Below are 9,637 nucleotides of genomic sequence, written 5' to 3' on the forward strand. Positions count from 1 at the left end.
TAACCTTAAACCTCGGCTCTGAATATAACTGTGTATCGAAATTTTTGCTGTTAACAAAATGGCAAACCTATGCCTCTGATAACCCTTCAGAATGTGTAATTTCTTTACTTATCAATGAATTAAGAAGTAAATTTTAATATCCAATTTTTGCTGTATAAAAATCTTCCACTCATTAGTTTCCCACTGTATTGAAAAATCTCTATTCATGTGTAAGTCTTAATAATGTGATGCGATTTAGTCAGTTGCTTGATTCGTGTGAGTTGACAAATCTCCTTCAAACAGCTGCACAACAATATTGTAAGTCTCAACAATGAGATGTAATTAGTCCAGTTGCACGACTCGTACAAGTTGAAACTGTTAGTCTCCATAACGAGATGCAAATTTTCCAGTTAAATGAGTCATACGAGTCATATGAATTGATAGGACCCCGTACTTAGCAGCTCTAAAACTCTAAAGGCTGGTTCACACGAGCAACGCAAGCGCAAATGTAAGTGAAAGCGCAAGAGACGTTCACAGGTCGAACGCAAACGCAAGCAGAATGAGATACGCACGCGCATTTCAGTACCTTAAGATGGCTGCAATCTTGTCCCCAGAGTCCGCGTTACCCTAGAACAGCAGTCGGGAAGCAAGTACTCTGGGAACGAGATAAAAGATGGCGGACAAAGGCGATGTTTTAGGATTGTTTTTCTTTTTCGGCCGTCGTCTGTTAAGGCGAAGGCACCAAATGCAAAGGCATACCGTTTTCTAGCCCCTCTTCTCTTGCTACATCACTCCATGCAAGTTGCTTCTTGTTTTTTTTTTTTTTTTTAATCCGCTGCAACTCTTTTCTTAAAGCACAAGATATTTTCTGACACTCTCTGCTAGTTTTTTTCGCATGAGGACGCCATCTTGGTTTGAATTTAAACCGCAGAGGCAGGGAACGAGTGTTGTTCATCTTGCGCTTGCGTTTGCGTTGCACCGGTTCACATGTGTGAAATGCAAACGCAAGCGTAAATGCAAGCGCAAGGAAATGAAAAATTTTCTATTTCTTGCGTTGGCGCTTGCTTTTGCGTTTGCGTTGTGGTAGTTTACACGTATGTTTGCTTGCGCTTGCGCTTGCATTTGCATTTGCGTTTGCGTTGCTTGTGTGAACCAGCCTTAAGTGTCTATAATGAGTTGCACTTTTACCAATTGAACTTCATTGCCATGCTAAACCAAAGAATTTTTGGTTGGGGTGTGCAGCTGGATACTCCAAATGCTGATTCTATTTCAGACCAAAATACCAGTATGTAATTTTTTGGTACCCTTTTTCAGACCTGGCTTCTAAAATTCATACCGTTTTCAGACTTGGTTTCTAGAATCCATACCTGTTTTAAGACTTTCAAACAAAAATGGTTAAAGTGTACACCTAATTTCAAACCAAAACATCCCATAAACATTACCCACACATACCTATATAGCTTATATTGGATAGTATCCCCACCCCCCTGGGGGAGTAACCCTGATACTCACATAGGGGCAATCCCAGCTCCAGGGTACACTACCTTGTAAACATGACAACAACAGCAAAAAAGAAACAAGATTGCAAGGGTAACATTACATCCTTTTAAACAGTCCTTAAGAAACATCTGCAAACATCAATCCAAGTTCCCATATATACGCATTGTGCATCTGTTGCAATACATCATGTGCATTTTCACTTCCTTCTTGGGTGTTAACTGTTATCAGGCAAAAGTGTTGTAATGTTACTCTATGCATAGTTAGCATGGGTGATCAGAACAATTTTTGTTAAATAAATTCACTCTTTCATAGTCTGCCAGGCAGGCACTTGAGTAATATTGTAGGATTCAATATTGTCAAGGAATGGTGAGTGTGCAAGGCATTTTAGCTATTCAGTCAGCTATTTATAAACCCCCTTTAATAGTGAGACAACTTTGAACCCTAAAAGGAAATCTTGAAATCATAGCAAATAATAAATTTATAGAGGATATTACATGGCGGCGCAAAGATATGAATTTTATTTTCGAGTGGTAAAATATTGTTTTTAACACAAGAAAATTAAATTCATATCCTCAAGCCACTATGACTTTCTATCGCTTGCCATTTGTCACCGACTGTTCCCACAAACAACTGTGAAAAACCGGGAAATGGCGTCATCAATATCCTTACTAGTGAAGACATGGAAAATATGCCACTCAGGTGGTGGATGTAGTTACATATGAATTTTACAAGTGGCGTGTTTTCCAGTAAAACACTCTTGTCTTTAATAATAAATAATCTTTACTGATTACATAATGACAGATAAGCCTTACTAGTTGTCTGTACCCCAAGTTACGAGTTCAAGTTTTACTCCTTGCCCAGACAGTTGCGTCAAGGAAAAGTTATGAAATGTAAACTTTTCAAAATGGTCTCTAGGGTGGAATGTTTACAAAATGTAAACTTGTCAAAATGTATAATGTGTTGTGAAGTTAGGGTGAAAAGAACAAATTCTTTGGTAATAGATACATTTTTGGAGGTTAAAGGCTTATATTGCACATGATATTGAATTGGGTCAAACAATCTGAAAAAACTTCCCATGGATACAGAATGCTGGAATGTTGTATCAACTAATCCTTTCTTTTAGTTACTTAAGTTTTAAGGAAACGTCCAAAGGAAATTTGTCAAATTCAGGCCTTAAGGTCTAAATGATCAGTCCAGAACTTTTTTTTTGTGATAACCAGTCAGTGAGTCTGCATGCCAAATACGAGCTAATTTAGAGAAATGTGGATTTCCAAGTATAAACCATCTCTTTTGCCAAGTCCTTTATTAGACTTAAGTTCCTACACCAGTTATATTTTGAAAAGTGAGGGCTGTCTTAAAGTGATGTTTTCCATGTGAAGAGACATTCTTTGAAACAGGAATAGAGATGATAAATGAAAAACATAAAAAGAAATGATTTTCAGCTATGTCCTAATTTTCTTCACAGCCATCCAAACTGTGTCTACTTGAGTGTGGAAAAGCAGAAGACTTTGGGGTACCGCATTCATGATTTGCTTCCCTACAAATCTTATGGTCGAAAGAATATTGGCTATCTTTATGCCATTCAACATGGTGCAAAAATCATCTATGAAACTGATGATGATAACTCACCAACAAGTGGAGAAATCACATTTCACCAGAAGGAATCTGGGGACTTCTATGTGTACAAAACAGATTCTGTGGTAGTGAATCCTTATGAACACTTTGGACAAAGTACTATTTGGCCCAGAGGGTATCCCCTGGATCACATTGCCGACCCCCCATCGCACAAGTTTGTCAAATGTGAAGGGGTGGAGGCATCGATACAACAGGGTGTTGTTAATGGTGACCCAGATGTAGATGCCATCTTCCGTCTCACAAGAAAAGATGAAGGTGTTGATTTGAATGTTGAATTTGATGCCAAAGCCCCCCCAGTTGTGCTTCCTCCAAATACACTGGCTCCTTTCAATTCACAAAACACACTGTTCTTACACAAGGCATTGTGGGGGATGTTGCTACCAACTACTGTAGCTTTTCGAGTCACTGATATTTGGCGTGGTTACTGGGCACAGCGATTATTGTGGGACTTGGGATCTCAGCTGTCATTTTTCCCACCAAATGCCGTTCAGTACCGAAATGCACACAACTATTTGGCAGATTTTATTGATGAACATAAGTTCTATCATGATGCCTCACGTTTTGTTGAATTTTTGAAAAACTGGAAACCTAGAAAGGAAGATTTCTTCAGCAGAGTTCTTGAATTAAGCGTGGCAATGGTTCAAAATGGCTTCTGGGGAGTGCATGATGCCATATTAACAGAAGCATGGTTAGCTGATTTGGTGAGCATTGGGTACGAAATACCAGCAGTAAGCTCTGTTCCCAAACCATGTAAAAAAGTTATCAGTGACGAGACTGAGCTTCATCCAAAGGAAAAGCCATCCTCATATTTACGTGCTGGAAAGGAGTTGACAAACTTGGTATCATGAGAACATGAAGAGGACAAATGAGTCAAAAAGTAACCTGGCACAAAAAGTGTATTCAAGTTGTAACTTTTAAACTGCAAGTACTCTCCCTCTCCATGCAGGGGTTGTTGAGTGAACTGAGCATGCCTGAAAGTGCTGCCACATCTGTAGCAGTCAAATAGCTGTTTTCTTAAAAACAGTTATTTGACTTGAGGTTGTTGGATCTTGGATGATCACAAACCAACGAGAAATACATGTTAATATTTGAGATAATAGGGAGTTTTTTAGAATCTTGTTTACGGCAAACGTGAGATGTTTGTTTTCTTGAAATAAATAGCACATATATGAGGTTAGGGCAAAACAATTCTGGCCTTTCAGGCTAATGCAAAACTACTCTGTTGTGCTGAGAAACTGAAACAGCGAGTGGCAAATGAAGGATAAACATGGTCACATGGTCATTTCTGTCATTTACAGTTTGCTGTAAACGTAATATTTATTATAAATCTTTCTTATATTATTAAACTAGGGAATGGATGGATCTTGGGATGTGTATTGTATTATTTATTATAAATACTAGTTTTCTTGGATTGTAAAGCGCCTTTGATCATTCTAATGTTAAAGGGCGCTATATAAGTAAATAAAATAAATTAAATTATTTGGCATCCCCAGCAGATTTTGCAGGGGCAGATGACATCATCACCAACTTGGCTAAGGAGAGAGAGCCTGAGATTGAGATTATTGAGCACACTCCCTAATCTGTGATTTCTTACTAGTAAATATTTCTTAAGTGCAAATTGCAATCAGTTGGGAGAGATAGTCTTCTGACAAAACTTGACCTGTGCTGTACAGTTTACTAGCCTATAAAGTATTTTGATGTCATGTCATATCGAGACACTTTGAATTCATGCAGTGGTTATTTTGACGATGATGGCTGATGTTAAAGGGAACCTCCACTCCGACAACAAATTGACAGTAAATTGTCGGAGATAGTGTCTAAATTTTAAATTTTAGTTTAAAAAGTAGAAGTGACATTCAAGTGTACTAAAAATTAGATATGGTTGTCGCCTTCTTTCGATTTGAAGTTACCCGGGCGCCGCCATTTTGGATTTCATGACGTCATATGGTTATTGTTGTTGTAAGAAAACAGAAGTTCTTTTGTGTGAAACAATTGAGCAACCGTATTACATCATGAAATCCAAGATGGCGGCGCGCGGGAAATTTAAAATGAAAAATAGGCGATGATCAGATTCTGTTTTGTCCGACACAGAACTATTCTTTCCATGTTTTCCAAGGAAATTTGAAAAAAGATTGTATTTTCAATAGTTTAAGGTTAATTTACTCCATCAGTGGAGGTTTCTTTTAAGTTTATCTGAGTAAAATTTTTATTAAGCATGAGATGCCTGGAATAGGTTCAAACTGTTATTTAAGGTCTATTAAACCAGGGTTGCAATGTTTTTATTGTCAGGGACATGATTGTGGTCTATTGGGGTTTGACATATGTAGTGTGATGTTTTTCATAGGAGTCTTTGTAATAAGCTTGGTCTGATGTAGATTAAGGAAGCTATTTATGACCTTGAAGTCAGATTTTATTTGCACTCGTTTTGTGATGTTTTGAACAACATCTTTGCTGAGAAGCTGAAAAAAAAGCTCTAAACTTGCCTATTTTAGCAATTACACCGTGTAAAGGCTGAATTTCTAAGGATTTAACCACACCAAACTGCCAGTACATGTAGAATAGATAATTCACCTTATTTTTATAATAATAATAATAATAATAATAATAATAATAATAATAATAATAATAATAATAATAATAATAATAATAATAATAATAGATTGTCCCGTGCAAAGTATATTATGGATCGTAAACGTTGTGACCTGGAGGAATTATAATGGTTAATCTAACCAGCTGCAACATGTGCACATTATTTTAATTTGTGTTTTCCGTTGTGCTCACAAACAATAAATTTTAAGGCCTGAAAACTGCATAATTTTTTAAGCTTTTATTTTCCAACAAGGAGAATGCAAATATGCGTACAGGTCAAACACCCCCTCAGAAAGCTGTTGGGTCTTATCATCCATGGGTTATACCTTTAACCTGACAACATTTTTTCAATTGAGTGTAAATTAATTTGCGCCATGTAGCATCTTTCCTGCAATTTGTCTGGCAGTTACATTGACAGTTTTATACAAAAATTAATTAACTTGTCTAGTGAAGATAGCAGGCAATATTTGGCATTATCCTGCGCATCTCAGCCTTTAAAAGTATCTTTTTGCTTTTTGGTAATGCTAAGGTTGCTATCAATCCAACTTTTGTGAATAAAATCCCATGGATGTGCTTGCTATGCAGAGTCAATGCTGGTTGTATTTCACTTCCATTTTTGGGTGAATATCAAACAAGCATTGAATGCATCAGAGATTAAGCGCAATGCCTATCTTTTTCAAAAGTGGGAAGAGAAATGAGGTCAATTGACAGGCTGCGGCATAAGGGGCCTATGTGGAATGCTTGGTTGATTTTGAGTTTCTGCCAAAAATATGACCAAATTCTGGGAAAATATTGCCTAATTTTTTTGAATGAACTGTTGTACACTGCAGGCCATATATCAAAAATGAGGGCAAATCTGAAGAAAAGACCAAAAATGATGATCTCCAAGTTTTTTTCCTCTTGTCTTCAAAAACTCATTAATAATTCATAAGCCCATTGACCTATCAAATGTTCGATAAAACATCATCCTCCCTATTAGTATGCAGTGTTTTAATGTTTTTCTTGTATGCTAATTTCCAATGTTCACAAAAGCATCATTGTTCTGAACTCTCTTGACACATGCTTTTCCAGGAATGTTTTTGAAGCCATTCAAGAAACTTGCAGCACGTGTTTTATCGGGTCTCTGCTGCTCGTGTTTTAAAGATTAATTTGGATTGCCCTAGCTCATAGTTGGCATGGGGCCTACATAGACTAAATATGCTGTTTTGATTAAAAACAAAAACCAACCTAAAAATGTACATTTTTAGGTCCTTTATGGCCCTGGCTTCTCAATTTTTTCTAGTTTTATCATAAAAAAGATCAATGATAATCTGTGAATATTCTAAGTAGAAACTTTTAAGACTTAGCTGGAAGGCATTTTTTTAAAATTTGTTAAATAAATAAATAAATTAAAAGAAGATTAATTTGACTGTTTGACCTGTTTGGACTTGACTTACTTGACTCATTTCCATGACTCCAAGGGGGGAAAATGGGCCAGAAATTCTTCTTCGCCATGCCACACGGTCAGGTGCAACCACTGCCACTTCACTCCACGATTTAAAACCCAAGGCTGTCCTTTCTTTCTCTGCGGTTCTACACCAGGTATCTCGTAGTCTGTCATGACTTCTTTTTCCCTCTGGAGCCCAGGTTAATGCTGTCTTGGGATGTTGGTTGGCATCCATTCTGAGAAAATGGCCAATGAACCTCCAGCATTGCCGGTAGATTTGTTCACTGATGGTGCTGATGTTAGCCTGGTTACGGATCACTGAGTACTTTCATAGGCCAATAGATCTTCATTAGCCTTTTCAAATTCTTATGTAGGAATACATTCAGCTTTGACCTGTTTGGAAGGGGTATTTATTTGCTTCATTTTTGTTTCTGTATTAGGGACATTGACTCACTGGCCTTATCCCCCTGGGAATTTGTTCAAGGACTCTAGGTGTCACGAGTCTCATGCACAGTTACCCATTGGTTTTTGTAGTTTCTGTGTTGCCTGGTGAAGCACTGTCTCCAAGTCTTATGTATTGTTCTTTGAAGTGTTCTAAGGATCAACAGGTCTGCATGGGGGATTGGCTATTCTTTAATTCTATACCCAGTAACATGGCTTCGCCCACTAACTGATAAAATACATATTTTAGGAGAGGGGTTTATAAGGCACAGAGCATGTAAAGGAGTATTTTCTGGACATTCTCTTCAGAAGCTTTTGCCAGCTTTTAACACTCATTTGGAAAAGCAAATAACTACTATATTGGCTATCGCAGAGGGCAATGTTTCCCTTATTTAACCACGTGGGAAGGATATCCAACACAAAGACTTTATTTTTTGAAATACATTTCCCAGTTAGCAGCATTAGATAAAACTATTTGTTATCAGATTGATTGCATTTTTTGCATTTCAATGTTATACTGATATCACACCATTACTTAGACAACAACTGCTAGTTGTGATGATAACAAGGGTTGACAATGCAGCTGAGGTGCACTTTATGTTTACAAAAGCATATCTTCAAATTAACAAGGTAAACATGCTGATTGAAAATGGCAGTCCACTCCAGGAGGCATTCTCAGATATTATTGCCAGGGTGGTGCAAATGAAGCCAAGTTGTTAGACCCCCAAAAGCCTGGAGGGGGCTCCCATATAAAAGTGACATGGGTGATTGTCGTACCTTTTAGGGGATAAAATTCTTGATTTGGTACCCCTTAGGGTGCTAAAATCTAAAATGACTTCTGTCAGAGGTATGATGGTACCAAGAAGTAAATGCCAGTCAACTGATTTGGTACCAAAAAAGCTGCCAGTCACTTATTTCAAACTCAAATAAGGTCTTTGCACCCTCATGTCCCCTGCCCCCCTCCTCCACCCCCCAGGAAAACCACTGCTTCAATGGTTGCAGCCCTTTTTAAAAGATGTTAATAATTTTAATAGTTTACCCCTCATGTGTGGTGCCATACAAAGTCCTTAGGTATTACTGGAATTGGCAATGATCACAGCCAAGGCACTGGCGAGACTGCCTATATAAATAGGGTACATTATTCACCTGTGTATAACAACATAACCAAGGTTCAATACACATCAATAATTGAACTTTGATCTAAAACAGATTCCAGTGCTCCACCAAACGTAAACAACACAATACTTTTCATTAATTTAATCCCTTAAGTGTTTTTTAGGGGTTTTCATAAGAATATGTATTTTTTTTTTCTGCTTAGTAAAATTTACATCACATGCAAAATCTCGGTATTGCTTGACCGAGGTGACAAAAACAAAACAAAACAAAACAAAACAAAAACAAACCAACAATAACCAAACTACCTGACTGCAAATTACTGAATTAAAATGAAGGAAAATTTAAAGTAAAACGAAATCAAGAGTTTGCCCTATGTTGCATGCTATTTAGAGTGACGTGACGTAGGTAGTTTCACCGCACTATATATGTCCGGGCAAGTACAACATTCAAGTTTTTCTTGACCGTGCGCTCAAACCTTTTTCTCTGTCCAAAGCACACCAACGGCATTTACGTAGAATTCTTGTACAGTCTAAGGTTCCTTTAAAGCAAGATAACTCTGCAGCAAAGCGTTTCGTGATAAATTAAAGTCATAGTTAGATCAGGCTAATTGACATGTACACGCAACATATTTTGTCCTTTTTACAGAGCCATTCCCATAAGTCTCACTGCAGAGTGTTTCAGTAGTGTCAAGTGCACACATTTTTCCTGTTCCTCTGGTGCTCTTCTCCTTGCTAAGGCCAAGGAAATTAAAAGAAAACTGAAACTTGAGTAAGCCGCCATGAGACACGCGGAGGACTTTAGCATCATTTCAAACGCAGTTGCAACCCACAGAAAAACTACCATTCCACAGGTGACCATTGCCATAGTTATAATCAGTCTTAGAAAAGGAGCAATTCCCAGTAGAACGAATATTATCTTGAGGATTGGCGGCATCGTCAATTATTTATATCT

The 9,637-nt window shown here is 37.6% G+C and overlaps 1 protein-coding gene and 1 long non-coding RNA gene across 2 annotated transcripts in view; one reads left to right on the forward strand and one right to left on the reverse strand.

Moving 5' to 3' along the window:
• LOC146477239 (uncharacterized) overlaps positions 1-5,701 on the forward strand; it is a 10,375-nt gene extending 4,674 nt beyond the window's left edge. The window contains exon 2 of the mRNA XM_085113692.1: positions 2,945-5,701. Coding sequence (XP_084969818.1) covers positions 2,945-3,962 — 1,018 coding nt within the window. The 3' untranslated portion in view covers positions 3,963-5,701. The remainder of the gene's footprint in view (positions 1-2,944) is intronic.
• Positions 5,702-7,982: 2,281 nt separating this feature from the next.
• On the reverse strand, positions 7,983-9,618 carry LOC146477240 (uncharacterized). The gene is made up of 2 exons (XR_014865410.1): positions 8,089-9,618; positions 7,983-8,041 (listed from the first exon to the last, which is right to left on the reverse strand). It is a non-coding gene; the product is annotated as an uncharacterized LOC146477240 (long non-coding RNA).
• Between the last annotated feature and the right edge of the window lie 19 nt (positions 9,619-9,637).

The sequence above is a fragment of the Pavona decussata genome, unplaced genomic scaffold, assembly GCF_977016875.1.
Source record: "Pavona decussata unplaced genomic scaffold, jaPavDecu1.1 SCAFFOLD_71, whole genome shotgun sequence".
Taxonomy (NCBI): Eukaryota; Metazoa; Cnidaria; class Anthozoa; order Scleractinia; family Agariciidae; genus Pavona; species Pavona decussata.